We start from the raw sequence: 17574 nt of genomic DNA, 5'->3' as shown, positions 1-17574 counted from the left end.
GCTTCGTGATTCATACATGACTGGACACCCAAACCAAAAACTTTCCAAGTTTCCCAAGTTCTTTTTATTTTTAATTTTTAAAAATAATTATTTTAGAGAGAGCAAGAGAGCAGGGGAGAAGGGCAGAGGGGAGAGAGAGAATCTCAAGCAGGCTCCATGCTCAGTGCAGAGCCCCATATCAGGGCTCGATCCATGACCTTGGCATCATGATCAGAGCCAAAATCAAGAGTCAGACGCTCAACTGACTGAGCTACCCAGGTGCCTCACCCAAGTTCTTTTTTATAAGCAATAATACCCAAAACCTACTTCTCAACGTTCTAGTGCAATTGTCTATGAGAAACGAGGTGAAAAATTCTTTGACAGATCTGTTTTGTTTTAATACTATAGATAATAGGGTTCATCACAGGAGGTGCTAGTAGATAGATGTTGGCCAGGATGACATGTACAATTGGAGGGGCATGCTTGGCAAAGCGGTGAGTCATGGAAAGTCCCACCAAGGGCACATAGAGGACCAGAACAGCCAGAATGTGGGACAGACAGTTATTGAGAGCCTGGAAACTTTCACCCTGGGAGCTGATTCTCAAGACACTTCTCAGAATGAGTGCATAGGAGACCACAATGAGCAGGGGGTCCAATGTAGTAAAGACCAGAGCTATAACAAATCCATACCAATTATTGATAGTGGTATCAGCACACACCAGGCAAATCATGTCTTGATGAAGGCAGTAGGAGTGGGAGAGATGGTGGGAGCCACAAAATGGAAGCCGTTTCAGTAGGAATAATGCAGGAAGAACAGTCAGAACACAGCGGAAAATGATGGCTATCCCTATTCTTCTGATGACCCGGTTGGTAAGGATGGAGACATAATGGAGGGGGCGGCAGATGGCCACATAGCGGTCAAAGGACATGGCCAACAACACAGAAGATTCCATAAAAGAGAATCCATGGAGGAAGAAGAACTGGGCAAAACAAGCCTCAAAGCTGATCTCTGAGGCATTAAACCAGAGGAGTCCCATGACTGTAGGCAAAGTGGTGAGGGTAAGCCCCAGGTCTGTTAGAGCCAAAATAGAGAGGAACAAGTACATGGGCTCTTGTAGGGAGGGCTCTATCCTGATGACAGCCAGGATGGTGATATTGCCCACAATGGAGACCGTGTAGAGACAACAGAAGGGGATGGAAATCCAGCCATGGGAAACCTCAAAGCCAGGGATGCCCATGAGGATGAAGAAGAAGGGGACTTGAGTGGAGTTAGTAACCCGAAACATGACTGGAAGAGGCAGCCTCAAGACCAGAGCTCTTTCCCAAATCTGTGAAAAGTGGACAACATAAGGATTGAAATAAATAGTCTATGACTATCCGAAGTCACTCTGTGATAGATCATCAAGTAAGACCTGGGGAAAGAGAGCTATCTGGGCAATGAGTTTACAAATGTTTTATCAGTTTTGCTTGTTTTAGCTCTTACCTTGCCATCTCTTGTCAACCACTGAGTTGACAGCATGAAGTTCTCATTAGTTTTAACCCAAAGACTTCTTTATACATCCAGAAGGCAGTTATGCCTTTGCAGCAGAAGGTATAAGGGTACATTATGGCCATTGGAAAGAATAACTGTGGAGAAGAGATTACTGTAGGACACCTTTGGATGGCATGGGGCTAGGAGAAAAAAAGAGAGAGCCGAGACCAGTAAATGTAAAAAAAAACGATTCCAATATGCTTATTGACTCTTTTGAACCAAGTGAACAATAAAGAGAGACTTGAACTGAGGTAACAGAGTGGGGAAAGATAATGCCTATCTTCAGAGCCTAGGATTCCTGAGACAGAACTTTTAGAGGCCTTATGGTGCAAGGACTCTGTTGGAAAGGACCTTCCATGAGCGAAATGGGTCAAACTTGGGTGCTCAGATATCTGTCAAAAGAACCTATATTAGAAGACTAGGCCTAGGAAGCACTTTCTTGGAAAGAATACAACAATAATAGTAGGAACATCTCCACAGGAACAGCCTAATAGCATTGGAATAAGGCAAAATACCCTCTTGGTGCATAAAGCAGTTGGATCCATTGGATCAGCCAGTAGATTTCTGGGAAGCTGTTTAAGTTCATATTGATGGATGTGAAAGGGAGCAGAATCTGCCACCCCAAAATATGCCTGTTTGGCTTAACGATTATCTTGAGTTGATTATTTCTAAGAAAGAGCAGACCTAGAACAAAAGCTGAGTAGATGTTACCTTTCTGATCCTTACGCTGACCAGTAAGGGACATTTGCATTTATAGGGGAGATCTGGAAGAGGAGAAGGAGTAAATCTTTGGAAATTCTTACCAATTTCTTCTCCACAACTATTCTTTCCAATGGCTATAACACACCGTTACACCTTCCTGCTGCAAAGACATACTGTTATGCAGGACAACCATTCCCTTGTTTACTGTGCTTTTCCTGGGAACTTCCCACTAGAAGCCCTCCCTCCTACCCATCCAGCCCCCAACGTTTTTCTTCATCTTTATCCTAAGAAGGCATTCAAGGTGATGGTTTGGACCATTTCAAGGAATTACTCACTTTTATTGGGTATGTCCCAGGTAGACTGGAGGTATATATGTTATTAAAATTTTAATCATTTGTCTCCAATTAATCTTTTATTATAAGGAGTCCTCAGCCAAAAACCTAGAAAGGTAAAGGAAAATTATTTTTCCTCTCTTACAGTGGTTTGGATAAGCTATTTCATCTTTTTGTTGTTGTTTTGTTTTGTTTGTTTTTAACATTGCTGTATGGTGAACCTTCCTTGTGCTTTCTCTAACTTTGCTCTTGATAAACTCAAAATATCTTGCTCTTTTTGTCCACCACCAAAAGATGGAAACCATTACTTGGGAATCCTCTTGCGACTGAGGGTGATCATAGGTGTTTTCTTATCCACTGGGAAGACTGACAGATTGAGGAAGCAGAAGAGAATAGGAATGGAGGAAATCCTGGGCTATGGAAACCAGAATCTCTTTCTATTGACCTATCGCTACCCTGCCTCCATAATGGCTTCAGAGCTCTGGCAGCTTTTTCAACATTCATGATGAGGGAGCATAAGGCAAGCTGAAGGCAAAGTAGAAGCTAACAACAAGTCCCACACACACCCAGGTGGGATGTGTGTGACATTCCTCAGGCACTCCTGGCTGCCCAAGAACAAAGGAAAGGACAGAAAACAAATGGTTCAACTGATAGAGTTTCCATCAGTTTACAAACATCTTAGTAAATTACAAGAAAAAGGCAATCTTATCAATAGCCTAATCTCCAGGAACTCCCTACTGTCTTAATGATAATGATTTGCTAGAGGGGAAAAAAAAAAACAACAACCTTAGCTTAACAAAAGCTAGGCCTCCAGTAATCTGTGAGTCTTCTTTAGCATATGAAAATCGCTTTGGAAACTTCCCCTTGAATTTATCTCCCCCAGCTCCATAGTATATAACCAGGCACCCTTCACAACCCCAGTACAGCTTTTTTCTGCCCACAGGTCCTATCCCACGCTTTAATAAAATCACCCTGTGTGCACCAAAGACATCTCAAGAATTCTTTCTTGGCTGTCGGCTCTGGACCCCACTATCACTCGGAAAGCCATCATTAAGAGACTCTTTTTTTGGTGCCCTTTCTCCAGAAGTAACATTACCCATAGAAAGTTCCCATCAGCAATCTGTGCCCTGGCACAATACCATAATCTAGTTTTAGCTCATGTCCCTCAAGCTCCGGGAGCCTCACCCTTCCTTCCTCCAGCTTGGTAGTGACATGTATCTTTATATCCATAAGTCTTCCTGCTCAGCCTCACTTTCTATCCCATCTTTCTGGTAATTCATGGCCATGTACATCACCTGTGTCTGTTAGCCAGATGCCTTGGTTTTTCCATAGAACGGCTTTCCCTGATGAGCAGAAGCTCAGCTTTGTATAGACTTCTATAGGTCCTCAGGGAAAGAAGTAGCCCTTGGGGCTCACAAGAGTCCAAGGTACAGAAGAAAGAAAGATTTGTGTGACATAGTATGCTGTGGACCACACCTAGTTAAGGGACACGAGGTGCATACACATTCCAAGATGATTTTCCAAGAACAACCTGAGCAAACTCAAGACCAAACCGAACCAATCAAATAAACAAAAAGCTCTGTGTAGTTTCTCTAGAGATACCTGACGGAGAATTTCTGAGACTCTTTTGACAGAAATTATTGGGAGGAAATTCTTTTTATGAAGTATTTACCAAATGAAACACTGGAGCAGGAACTTTCCAGCACTCTTCTCCATTGCACACTGTGGTGGGTTTTTTTTTTTTATTTGTTTTGCTTTGTTTTTTTTTTTGTTGTTGTTGTTGTTTACCATTGATCATAAAGATAAATAAACTTAGAGCCAGGAAAGTGCAATGATAAAAGATGGAATTAAGGATGAGGTAATTTAATTTATTCTCTACCAGAACAATACTAGTATTTTTCTTTACAAAATATTTTCAAAATTTTTATATCCTTTTCCCCATTATGCTCAGTAATCCTTCCTTTTTTTAAAAGAAGCACAAATATTGCATTTTCCTACCTAAGTGGTTGTAAGTTAGGCTAATTTGGATTCAAACCCTAATTTTAATACTCACGAATTGTGTGACTCTGGTCTGGTAACTTAAACTTTCTTTGCCTTATTTTACTTTCAGTATGTCAAGGATAATAATCCTGTTTGGGAAAGTGCTGAAGACACTTCTTGGTACTTATCAAGGCCTAAATAATCGTTAGCTATAAATACTAATTGTACTAATAGCAGACTGCTATAATAGTCATTGTTTTTGTTTTGTTTTGTTTTTTTCCAACGTTTTTTATTTATTTTTGGGACAGAGAGAGACAGAGCATGATCGGGGGAGGGGCAGAGAGAGAGAGAGACACAGAATCGGAAACAGGCTCCAGGCTCCGAGCCATCAGCCCGGAGCCTGACGCGGGGCTCGAACTCGCGGACCACGAGATCGTGACCTGGCTGAAGTCAGACGCTTAACCGACTGTGCCACCCAGGCGCCCCTAATAGTCATTGTTATATTATTACTATTATTATTATTACTAATATTATTATCATTAGCATTATTAGTCTCCCTACTTTCAAGGACGCAGTTATTTTAACTATTTTCTTCAATCTGTCTTTTTTCCTAATCTGCAGGCATGGCACCAAGATCTTGATAAGAAAATTAGATTATTAGGAATGTGTTCTTGTTAGCAACTTAAACGTTGTTCGAGGATCCTCATGTTTGTTCTCAGAAATGTTGGAAAACCTATCTTACTTAACTCTTTAATGCCAGGAACATTGTTGTATCTTGGTAGCATAAACCAAAATGACACACTTTTCCCAGAAAGAGTAGACAAAACACTAAGGCGTAAGAAGGAAGCCAAAGGAAATGTGTTATCAGTACTTTTAAGCAAAGGGAGCAAAGAAAGATGAGATATGTATTTCTAATGATATTTTAAATCCAAAGTATTATTTCAAAATAAGCTCTCTCCCAACAGATACTACGAAAGACTGAAATTACACATTTTGACTAGTATGCCATTGACTTGCATTTTAGAAAAGAGGTGAGCTCTGACACTAAACCTCTTTATTCAAATTCGGACTCTCATCCACCAGCTAGAGATCTTGAGCTATTTAGTGAAACACACTGTCCTTCCACACCCCAACTCTCAAGTGTTTCCCAAACTGTTGAAGAATTTTACTCTTCCACAAACAACATCTGGGAGTTCCAAGTGTTCCACATCCATAACAACATATGGTACTATCTATTGTCTTAACTGTAGTCATCCTGGTGTCTAGAAGTCATTTTATGGTGGTTTAAATTGGCATTTCCTTAATGACTAATAGTTTGATCATCTTTTCATATGCTTCTTAGACATTAGCATATCTTCTGTGAAAATACTTACATTAAAAGTTTGCCTGCTGTCATTGGACTGTCTTCTCATTATTGAGGTATAAGAATTCTGTATTCAATCTGGATCCAAGCCTTTTTCAAATGTACATAATTTTTTTTTCAATCTCTGGATTGACTTTATTTCCTTAACAGAGTCTTGTGAAGGGCAGACTTTGTTAACTTTAATGAAGTTTAATTTATTAATTCATTTTTTTTCTTAAAATAGATCATAAAGATTTTTTTCCTATATTTTCTCCTCGATGTTTTACAGTTTGGATATATTTTTATTATGTACACCTAGGTCTTTGCTGTGTTAAATGAACTTTTGTGTAAGGTATGAGATAAGGTCAAAGCTAATTTTATTTTTGTATAAATATACAGATGGACCAGCACCTTTTATTGAAAATATTATTTTTTCTTACAAAAATAGTTGGTGACTTTGTCAAATATCAATAATTGAGTTATGTGAAGATCTCTTTGTGAACTCTCTCATCTGTTTTATTGATGTGCTTGTCTCTCATTATGCTTATTTGGCACTATTTTACTGAAAATTTACAGTAAGTATTGAAATTAGGTAGTATATGAGCTGTACAAAACTGTTCTTTATTTGTAAGGTGTTTAGCTAATCCAGATCTTTTGCATTTCTATAAAAAATGTGAAAAATCTATGGAATTCTACAAAAAAAATGCTAAGAATTTTTTTCCCCCTACCTTCCAAATGAATGTGCTAAGGTCTTATTTTTTTTTTTTATTGTTACTGGATTCACTTACTATTATTTTGTTAAGACCTTAAAAACAAACAAACAAAAACAAACAAACAAACAAAAACTGTTCATGGATGGAAAATATAAGGTAGTAGTTTTCTTTCCTCAGCAAAATCTTTGCACTGTTTTAGAATCAGAAATGTGTTGACCCAGTGCTGGTATGTTTCTTTTTTATCTATGATAATGTAATTTCATGTATAGCCTAATTTAATCTTTGTACCACTGTTCAGATATGCTTTACCTCTACTTATATGATAATTACACAATATTTTGTTATTATTTTGGTTTAATATCAATTGTGTTTTAAGGAATTCAATAGAGAGAAAACAGTCTTAATCTCAATTGCTATTTAGCTTAAAAATGTTTATTTTACATTAGGTTTTGAGGTAAATTTTCACTAAAAATCTACATGAAGAGATTTTATTTCCACCACATCACAAATGAAATTGCACATTTTTTCCTTTGACCCCTGTTGTTTCTGAAGAAAAGTCGTACAACATTCTTTTCATAGTTTCTTTGTATGCAATGTGTGTTTTTTAATATTCATTCACCTGTATGTTTTCTTTAATTGGCCTTGCTCCATATTTGCTGAGCATCTGAATTCATGGGTATCCTTTATGTTATAATATTTAAAAACTTCAGGCAATAATTCTTCAAAAATTTTTGATCCTTTTTTCCTCTCTTCTTCCCTTCTAATACACCAATTGCACATGTGGTCGACATCTTGATCTACCATCTCTGGGAGTCTTTTAATTAAAAAAAAAATCTTTTTGTTTCATTCAGCGCTTCTGTTTGGATGATTCATATTGATGCATCTTTGAGTTCAGTTACCCTTTCTCCTATGCTGTCCAATCTACTCTGGATCCCATCCAATAATATTTTGATTTTAGTATTTTATTTTTCTCTAGTTGGATTCTCATTTATTTTTTCATACTTTCCAAATATTTCCTGAAATTTCTAATCTCATCCACATCTAAATTCCTCATCTTGTCTTATCCAAAGTGGAGGTACATTGGGAAAAAGACAAACAGCGTTAGCTGAATGGAAGATGAAGGGTAAATTTCAGTCAAACTTTTTGAGAGAACACTTCTAGGCTAGGAGAAAACCCAAGAATATTCTTCAAATACCATTCAAAATGACTCTCTTCTGGGTTGAAGCTAGAGGCAGAGAGCACAACTGGATATAGCCCGTCAAAACTGAAAAGAACAGATGGTCACCATTCCAAGATTCTATTGGAAGCCACTTGTGGCATCTCTTTTCTCTGTTGTCCTTTGGTATCTACAGAATAAATAGGCTTTGAAAGGTCTTGTGTCTCCTCTCCTATTCTGGTTGTTGGAAGGAGAGGATATTCTTTATGTACTGGAATTACAAGTAGAGAGATGTGGATAGGCCAGAAACCAGAGAAGGCTTGGTCTGACCATCTACTGCTAGGAAGCTCTCATAAGAACTGTCAGTCTGAGGAGTAGTTCAAAGAAGGCCACTCTCTTGTTTCCACAGCTTTGCTTTATACTCAATGTGTCTAAACAGGGATGATGTAACAAAAATACCTCTGTAGACTTTGAGGCTCATGAGAGTAGAGACCCTATCATTTATCCACTGCTCTGTCTTAAAGCCTTATGCCTGGCACATAGTAGGTTCTTAATAAATATTTGGAGGAAAATGCATAATTGTGGGTCTCCGTGAATGTCTCTACGGAAGCCTGCATGTTTCTGGGTATATATGAATGTGCTCTGTTCAACTTCCCTACTTTGACTAAAGTAGATACTTTTATTCTCCAACTTTGACAACTAGATTCTTCTTGGAGCATATCAGGCACCTTCCCTGAAGTGAGTACTCAAGGTCACAGGTCAGTGGTGATGGTTGTTACTAAGCGATGAGTAAAGTTTCTTGGGAGCAGAGTCCACGTGAAGCTGCTGGCAGAGGCCAGCTGAAGAAATCGGAGCAGAGGGGTCCTGGATAAAGGCAGGGCCCCAATAAGCAGTATGTTGTTACTTTGAAATCAGCCAAGAAGTTGAGCCTCAAAAGTGGGAGGAGGGGTAATGCAAAGCTTATTAGACAATACTGTGATAATGTGTGCTTACAAAGAAGCAGAGCAACAGCCCGGTCCTTTGTCATCAGTAGATAGTCCACCTCCTTCCTCATTTGCCTACTAGTAACCATCTCACTGACTACATAGCATAAAACCTGCATGACATAGATAAGAAAATTTAGCCCTTAGCCTTCCTCATTGCTGTGAATGAGGAAGCACAGAGACAGCAAGAGTTTGACTCTTTCTCAGTCTCCATAAGAAAGTATATGTAGAGCAGTTCGCGTTAATTCAGGATACGAAGAGCTACTTTATTTTTTTCAGAAATTATCATGGGCCCCTGGGTGGCTCAGTTGGTTAAGCATCTGACTTAGGCTCAGATCATGATCTCATGGTTCATGAGTCTGAGCCCCATATTGGGCTCTCTGCTGTCAGTGCAGAGCCTGCTTCAGATCCTCTGTCCTCTCTCTCTCTGCCCTTCCCCTGCTCTCTCTCTCTCCCTCAAAAAATAAACATTTAAAAAGAAAAAGAAAGTATTACTTTGTTGTTACACATTATTGTCACAACAGCTGCCAAAATGATGTATACTATAAACATTTTACTTGCTAAAAAACAAAATTATAAACCTGAGTGATTTTGAAGATTTAATTAGCTTTATTAAATAATTCATGAATCCAGCAGCACCCCTTCCAGCAAGTAGAGGGGAGCTCCTAGGATGTGAATTAAATGGAAGGTTTTTATAGGAAGGAGAGTGGGGCAAGAAAGTCGTAAGCAAAAGAAAAGAAAGAATTATTCCAGGCAAGGCCATTTTCCCTTAGGAAGAAGAGTAGAGGGTCTCCTCACGCAGCTGACCTCAGCTTCCTTTGGGGAGTTGGGAGTGCCATGTGACAGACTTCTTGGTGCCCATTAGAAAATTCCTGACTGACCTGTCAAGACTACATTTCTGGGAGAGACTGAAATTGATATTGTTTTTTCCAAACAGTCCTAGCTACTGGACTGTTTTCCAATGAAGATGAACTCATCCTCTTGGAAGTTGGCATGAAGAAATGAAAGTTCTTAGGACTTTGAAATTCAGTCACATCACTTCATTTAATGCCAGCCATGTGACAAAAAGTGATTTAATTTTTTCCAGCTTCACTGTCTTTAGCACGCTAAAAAGAAAACCAGAGGCCCAAGTGGCATCGCCAAGGTTAAGGCCCTAAGTCAGTAAACCAGGGCCAAGATTCCTTTTTGCCCTTAGCAAAGTGTCATCATGGAGGCAGCTGAGCTACTAGAAGGAGGTCACTCTGCCTATTTCAAGGACTTGTCAATGGGCAGTAGGCAATAAGGGAATTTTCATTTGCCTTTGTTTCCCACATCACCATGGCAAGCCCTTAAACCCCTTACCTTTGTTGTTGGATAGCCAGGAGTGTCCCAGGAGTATAACACACATTCCACCTGGCAGGGAGAAGGGAGTGCTAGCTTGTACTTAACCCCTGAGCTTGCCTTATGCTTTCTCATTAGAGTGGCCTAGAGAAAAGTTTGGGAAATGTCAGGCTTGTTTTGGTGAGACAAGTGTTTGAGTTACCTGAGCTAGATGGGCTATGAGCAGAGACAGACTAAACAAACAAACAAACAAAAATACCAGGTAGACCTTAACCCAAGCTAGGGGTGAGGGTAGAAGGACTGATTTTTGGCTTTTCAAAAGGGGTCCAACCAAAAATTTGTCACAGTGAAGATGAAAATTGGTTCTTCTTTGGAATGACTGGTGAGAGACAGGATATGAGGAAAGAAGAACTTACTAAAAGATTGCTGCAGGAAGATGTGGAGCCTTCCTCTATGAAAACATTCTAGACTTTCTATGCTTGCATAGATGCAGACATCCAGGGAGGCAAGGCAATGGGAAATATAAATTCCAACAAGAAGCTTTCTCACGGGCTCAGACCAGACTGCAGGATCCCTTTGACAATCCCAACATGCATAGGTCTTTCCAGCCTGGAAAGCCCTTAACAATCACATACCAAAAATGTTTATCTAAGGAGGGCCTTGCTCACCAGGCCTGGACCTTGTATCAGAAAAAGGTGTGCTTTGTGGGGTCAGAAAAATAATTTTCTTTCTACCCTTCTAGGTTCATGGCTGGGACCACCTCCTTCCCCCATGATAAAAGGCAGATTAACTACAGAAAAACAAACAAGTTTAATAACATGCATACCTCCTGTATACATGGCAAGTACCCAGGAAAACTGAGTAACTCCCCAAAATGTCCCAAGCCACCATTTAAAATCCCAGATCCAGCTAAAGACAAAAGATATTGGGAGTTGGGAAGCCAGTTATGGGAGGCTAGTGGAAAAGCACAGTGATCAAGGGTAAGTTTGTTACGCAGATTTAGGTCTTTGCCTTCCCCACCGACCAGTTTCCAGAGGTTTAGTCCTTTTCCTCATCCTGGTAATAGAGGGAGACATCCTTACAAATGGAGATTTCCTTACAAATGTAAATGCCTCTCACAAAAGGGTAACTTCTACTTGGTTGGTTTTCAGAGGTCCCTTTGAGCCTTGCTGTTTCTTAAAAATGATCAGCCTAAAATAAGCCTTATGCCAAAGAGGAATATTTTGGAGCCACAAATTCTGCTCCCCTTCAGGCTACAGCCATTTTCTGCAACAGAGACCCCTCCCCCAACCCAAGTGAGTCTGAGTCTGGAGAAACCAAAAACCTTGAGAAAGGATTTCCTTTAGTTCTGTGTCTGGTCTGACTGGGGATTCAAAGCTTGGTCAATGTAACTGGGACTAAAGGCACTCAGACACATCTGCATCCTATGAGGTTATCTTTAATATCTGAGAAAGTAGAGAAAAATATCTCTCCATTAATTTCACGATTTTATGTGGGTTATACGGTTTGGGTATGCCTGTTGTCTGTATGCACGAGACAGAGGAGGAATGCACCAGCTGGCATTTCTCAGAACTTTGTGGGAGATCAACAGGATGTGAGAAAATGAAGTTGGAAGATGTATTTTCTTAACCTGTTGGGAAAGGAAGGTTTGAATTTAAGCCCGTTTGGGGTTGAAGGCTCCCCCTGGTGGTTGTATTGGAAAACCACAAGATGCATATTGACCTGGCTGTTCTACAGTAATCTCATACCCTGCCAAGCCTGACTCAGTTAGCTAGGTATTGATACTCGGTAGAACCTCCCCTAAATATAACTTGTATGGGGATCCTGAAAAGCATGCTAGGATCCAATATATCCCTGTCTCTCCCACAGGCTTTCTCAATCTCTGGTACAGAGTAGGCTCACTTGTTCTCCTTGTGGATAGGGAGTGAGCTAAGACAGTCATATTCTCACATACACACAGCTGTCTCTGTCTGTATCTTTCACACATGCACACACATACACACACACACAGGCACATGTGAAAATAATATTATATGCACTGAAAGCCACACTAGCACACATACAAATAGGTACACTCTTACATTGATACTTTTAGTAATGGATTTAGATACTCTAGTAAGGGATTCTTTTTTTTTTAAGTTTATTTATTTATTTTGAGAGAGAGACAGACAGAGTGAGCAGGGGAGGTGCAGAGAGAGAGGGAGAGAGAAGGAATCTCAAGCAGACTCTCTGTTGTCAGTGTGGAGCCAAACATGGGGCTCAAACTCACGAACTGTGAGAACATGACCTGAGCCAAAACCAAGAGTCAGCCTCTTAACCTACTGAGCCACCCAGGTGCCCCAATACTTTAGTAATGGATTCTAATACATTCAAGATTAGACTCACACCAACATATTGATATACCACGTCCCTAAGAATCACCTACCTACATTCACTTCACTTTATATTCATAAGATTTCATTGTTGGGGAGGCGAAAAATTTTACTCTACCATTCAAGATTCTTCTAGCTAGTCTAAGAATTAAACTGACATGAGACAGATTAATCATTAATAAATCATGAAACAGAAGAAATTCAAATTTAACTACATATATACGGGGGCTCCACAAGCATAAAAGGCCCATAGAGAGTCAGTCAAGCAATTGAGGCCTATACCATCAAGAACTAAGGAGAAGGGGACAGGGATTTGGGACTTTAAAGGAGAGAGAGATAACTCACAAGAAGATGAAAAGAGTAAAAATTTGGTAAACAAATGTTTGCTGGGCCTCAGAGAAACAATGAGACAGAATAATTTTAACAAGCAGATTTTGCTAGGCTCCTCCCTGTCTACCACACCTAGTTCATATTATACTGTAGTTATCTATGGTAATAGCTCTCTTCCTGGAACAGATGTCCTATCTAAATTCTCTTAGGCAGTCAATGGGAAGCAAAAAGAAACCTTAGCCTTCTGTTTCTTAAAAATAATCAGCCTAAAATAATCCACACGCCAAAGAGACACATTTTGGGGCAGCAAATTTTGCCTCCCTACACCATCATTACCCAAGGGGACAGAGATGTGCCCAAGAACTATTCCTTTGTTGTTCGGTGCCATCAGCCTTCAGAAACAAATTCTGCCTTCACAGCCTGGGATACTCAAACTGTTCAGTAAACTGTGTTTAACACAATCTGTTTTCTTTACCAAATACGATCTTCATAAAGAGAAAACTAAGTCATGTCAACTTATGTATCTGCAAGGTCTTGCTCAGGGTTTTTCAGAGCAGACACTTAATAGATGCATAGCAAATGAAAATTGATAAGAATGGTTAATGTCATTTCAATCTTCATTCTAAAGGATTTTTCTGTGATATAACAAAATAAAGCAAAAAGACCTAAGAACATTTTGTATTTCTTAAAATGACAATTCCTTGGGCGCTAGTCCTTCATTTATTGTATAATTCAGAGAAGCAGAGTAGAAAGCTATTATATAGATGCTAGCAAGAAATATAAGGCAAATAGTATTGCAAGCCTCCAGATAAGTGGAAGGTTATCCATCCATTCCATAGTATCATTTAGCCATGTGAAAAGCTAGGAGTTATTCTCACCTAGCACCGTGCACCAAATAATGTCTGTTGCCAGTGCAGATTTTAAATACTTTATACATATTGCTAACAATATCTTCCATAAAAAAAAATACAAGGTCATTCCTTGCTTTGTTAAACTCAATCATCAATATGCATACATTCTTCCAGACTCTTATCTCTGCCTACATCTACTGTCTCATTCCAAGGTATTACTTCTCTCAAATTTTATATTTGAGTTTTGGAGAATTTTATGGTTCTCAGAAAAATTTCCTCACCTCTATGCCTTAAGCATATACCCCTCCTTCCTGCCATTCCCTTGCTATAAAGTCCTGTATCATGATTAATTCTTACTTAGTCTTCATAATTCAGTTGGAGTGCCTTCCCTGTGCCTCCCAGTTGGGCTAGTTGCTATGCACCCAAACTCCCATAATTGCTATGTCCATGTCTTTGGTTGTCCATATGATTGTTGTATTATTTCATATGTCATAGAGGCCCCCAAATAATAGCAATAGTTGCTGCTGATGGTAATAACAGAAGCAATTGTTCCCTAACTTGGCTCCCTCTAGGCCATGACCAAAATTATGTTCTCAATAAAGGCAGAATATTCTCAAATTTTTCTGGTAAGAATTTTCTTTCCTACAAACCTAACAGGATTTTCAACTCTCTCCCTCTGTTGCCTGAGCCAGAACTCTCTTCATCAACTACAATTTCAAAAGATGACCTGCTCTCTGCATCCTGTCCTGTCACCCTAACTCTGCCTGCCTACAGTCTGTCCATAACTACTGGCTATTTACCTCGTCTGAGGTGATGCCATCTTCTATCTAGGTGTTTTCTGATCACACTGGTATGTCATAAACTTCAGGGGTCTCTGTCCTCACTTTGGGTCTCTATGTCCCATTTGGGGGGTTCACACTCATGCAAACCTGATCAACCATCTCCTGCTTATGATTACATTATTATAATACCTTGTTCATGCCAATCTCCAAGTGTGTGTGTGTGTGTGTGTGTGTGTGTGTGTTTGTTCCACGGGAAGAGAAGTGTGCATACAACCTGACCACATCAATCAATTCAGGTTTTGTAGCTTGGACTGAGGAAGAAACACAAACTGACTTTCCTGAGACGATGGTATTTGTTACCAGAAGAGGGAAGAAGGCAAGAAGAGGGGAAATGTTGGGGAAAAGACTCCTTGCATCAAGGCTTGTTGAAGTAGGGTCTGCATATTCAGATTTGAGTGGAAAGCCTCAGGAAAGCCTGAGAAACGGGCTGGAGCATCCATTTGGGATGGGAGTGTATATGGAAGGTTTTCCTCTGGCCAGCCTCTAGGCTCAAAGGTGCAGTATCTGGCAGAGACAAAGAGTGAAGGAATGATCTCATCAAAGGAAATAGGTAAGTGGGCCTGAAAATGACTTCGAGAATGAGAGGACATGGGAGTGCTGGGGGCTCTGGTGCTTCCAGGAAGGTGAGCAATGTGAGCCAATGTGGCAGCTGCGTCGGTGGTCTTCATACACCATATCCGGCCTTTCTGGCCAACTGTGGGACCATTCTGATGAGCACAGGGAGGGATCAAATGAGGTAGCAGGTGGCTGGGATCAGTTTCTTCATAAAGCAGGAAAAGGGGATGAAGCTGTACCATTTTTCTGCCAGCGGAGATCCAGCAGCCTGGAGATTAAGTCCTATAAAGTGAGGGCTCTTCAGCCTCAGATGAACTCATGGAAGGAGAGAGGGATGTAGAGGGGAGAGGAGTCGTGTCGGCTCTTGCCCACAGGGCTCCCAGCCCTGGGGACTCTTTGTTTGTCCTCAGCTTCTCCCAGCTGGTGCCATGGTGCTTCACATGCACAGAGAAAGAAGGAGGATAAATCCTTCCCTGGCAGTACAGCCTGATGCGTCACACTGATGCTGGTGCCATTCTGCCTACCCACTTCCTCTCCTGGTACAGATCACCTGAGCTTCACTTTTTTAAAACGAGCATCTGCAGGTTAGTCTCCACTGCTGCCCTGAGCCAGGGTTTCAACGGGGGTGAGGGTCATATGAGAAGAAAGAGAGAATGCAAGGGGTGAGGGATGTAGAGTTGTCCAGGAAAGCAGAGACCCTGGGAAAATGTGGCCTAAGTTCTAATTCCAGCTCCTGCACCTAATCCTTGAATGACCTTAGACAAGTATGTTCAGCACACTGGGCCTTAGTGTTTTGCATTTGTAAAATGAAGTCTTGGACTCCATGATCTCCCAGAAACTCTTCCACTCCTGACACTAGCAAAAGCCTTTGCAAAGAACGAGGGCCAGAGAAAGGAACAGAGACTGCCCTCTCTAGAGAAAAGGAAAGCCCATCTACAATAAATATTATGTTACTAAGGCCACGAGAAAGGGCTGCCTGGCTCCCCAGATGTGCCCAGGCCAGGCCCTTCTTGGATTATTTCTGGAAATCATGGATATCATAAACCCTCTGGTCTCTACAGACTCCTCCCTGTCTTCTTATCAACCAAGCAGCCATTAGCTTCTTCAGTTCAGATTTTGTACATTTTGTACATGTGAGCCGATTGAAGTACATTTTGTGTGCCGGACCAGTGAACAGGGCAAGAAGGATCTTGCCCCTAGTCTTTTCTATTAACACAGACACCCTTATGGCTTCCCCAGTATCCAGAATACGCCCACTCCCCTCCAAAGTCCTCATCCACCCTGGTCACAAAAGGCACGTTGACACATTGAATTTGACCCTTGTGGGAATGCTCAAAATTGAGGTATCTTCAAAAATAAGGTCCAAGTCCATCTGGGTATTCTCCTACTCATAAGAAACAGTAGCCTCTACCACTAACTCAGTTTTTTTAAATAGCAAATATTAGGTTGAAACAAAAGAATATTTCGAACACAAAGGTAAGGTGGAGATCTACCTGTTCATTGCATAGTGAAAAATCTCTTTTTAGGAATTTCTTCTTTCGGTCTCTGCTGTGAATACTATAGTTACATTGTCAGTAGCCACGGCTGTATGCTGACAGATGGGCTTCCTGGGTTCTTTTGTTTGTTGTTGTTTCTGTTTTTGTCTTTTAAAACCTTAGTTACTCCAAAACCTTTATCAGACACATGGTTCTGTTTTGGGGTGGGGGTGGCCTCAATCTCCAGAGTGGCTCTGATGTTACCCTTTCACAGAGGACAAAGCAGGATTTCTCTTCCCAGCGAAGAGATGCAGGCTGGAGGCCAAAGCCAGGGTGGGGAGGCAGCCTCGGGCCTCTGAGTGCTCACCTCAGATGGGAAGATTTGGCCCACTCCAAGGGAGGATCAAAGTTTGGGCTCCGGTTTCTCCTCACTCTGGAAGAGGGTGGGGTGAGTCTCAGGGGAAGCAAGTGGCCACCTCTCTATCTGGTTCAGGGAGCTGGGACAGAAGCCAAGAGGGGCTTATCTGTTTCCTCAGGACAGAAGTCCTACCAGTTCTTTTGAGTAGGCTGGGGACGGGGATGGGGTTGGCTCTCTGGCCTGGGTCTTTTCAGGCCAAGATGGAAATGGGGGCCACTTTAGGAAGGTGGCAATTTGGGGAGATTCTTTTAAAGGAGAAACACCTGTTTCTCTCTTAACATGGACAATTATCTTTCATTTTCAGAGAAACTCCTCAGAACTTCCTTTCCAGGAGAAATAACCCCAGCCCTATCATTGTCTATAGACCTCCTTTCTCCCAGAGCCTCCTTCCTGTCCTTATCATTCTGAAGTCAGTGAAAATAGCACTCAACACCAAACTCCAGGCACAGCTAATCAGGACAAGCAGTGAGCACTCGATTCATTTGCTTATTCATTTAGTTTTTTACGCAAAAGCATATATCAGTGCCTACTATGTGTTAGGCACTGTTCTGCACTCCTGGGGTCTTTCTTAGAGTTCCACTCTCATCAGTATAAAAAGTGAGTCATAAATTCTAAACACACACACAAACAACACACATATAAGGAGTATATATAAGATACAAATAACATATTTCATATATAGGGTATATAAGA

General features: G+C 40.8%; 1 protein-coding gene across 1 annotated transcript; it reads right to left on the bottom strand.

Annotated features, from left to right (window-relative positions):
- Positions 1-317: 317 nt before the first annotated feature.
- On the bottom strand, positions 318-1265 carry LOC106966105 (olfactory receptor 51Q1-like). Its single transcript, XM_015062179.1, has one exon. The coding sequence runs from the start codon at positions 1263-1265 to the stop codon at positions 318-320; it is 948 nt and encodes a 315-aa protein (XP_014917665.1).
- Between the last annotated feature and the right edge of the window lie 16309 nt (positions 1266-17574).

Source organism: Acinonyx jubatus, chromosome D1, assembly GCF_027475565.1.
Source record: "Acinonyx jubatus isolate Ajub_Pintada_27869175 chromosome D1, VMU_Ajub_asm_v1.0, whole genome shotgun sequence".
In the NCBI taxonomy this organism is placed as follows: domain Eukaryota; kingdom Metazoa; phylum Chordata; class Mammalia; order Carnivora; family Felidae; genus Acinonyx; species Acinonyx jubatus.
Note: the sequence above shows the minus strand (reverse complement) of the source record. Positions and strands in the feature narration are given on the sequence as shown.

What these genes read in the sequence shown, in the direction of transcription:
- LOC106966105 (XM_015062179.1), bottom strand. Translation starts at nt 1,265, where the DNA reads ATGTTTCGGGTTACTAACTCCACTCAAGTCCCCTTCTTCTTCATCCTC.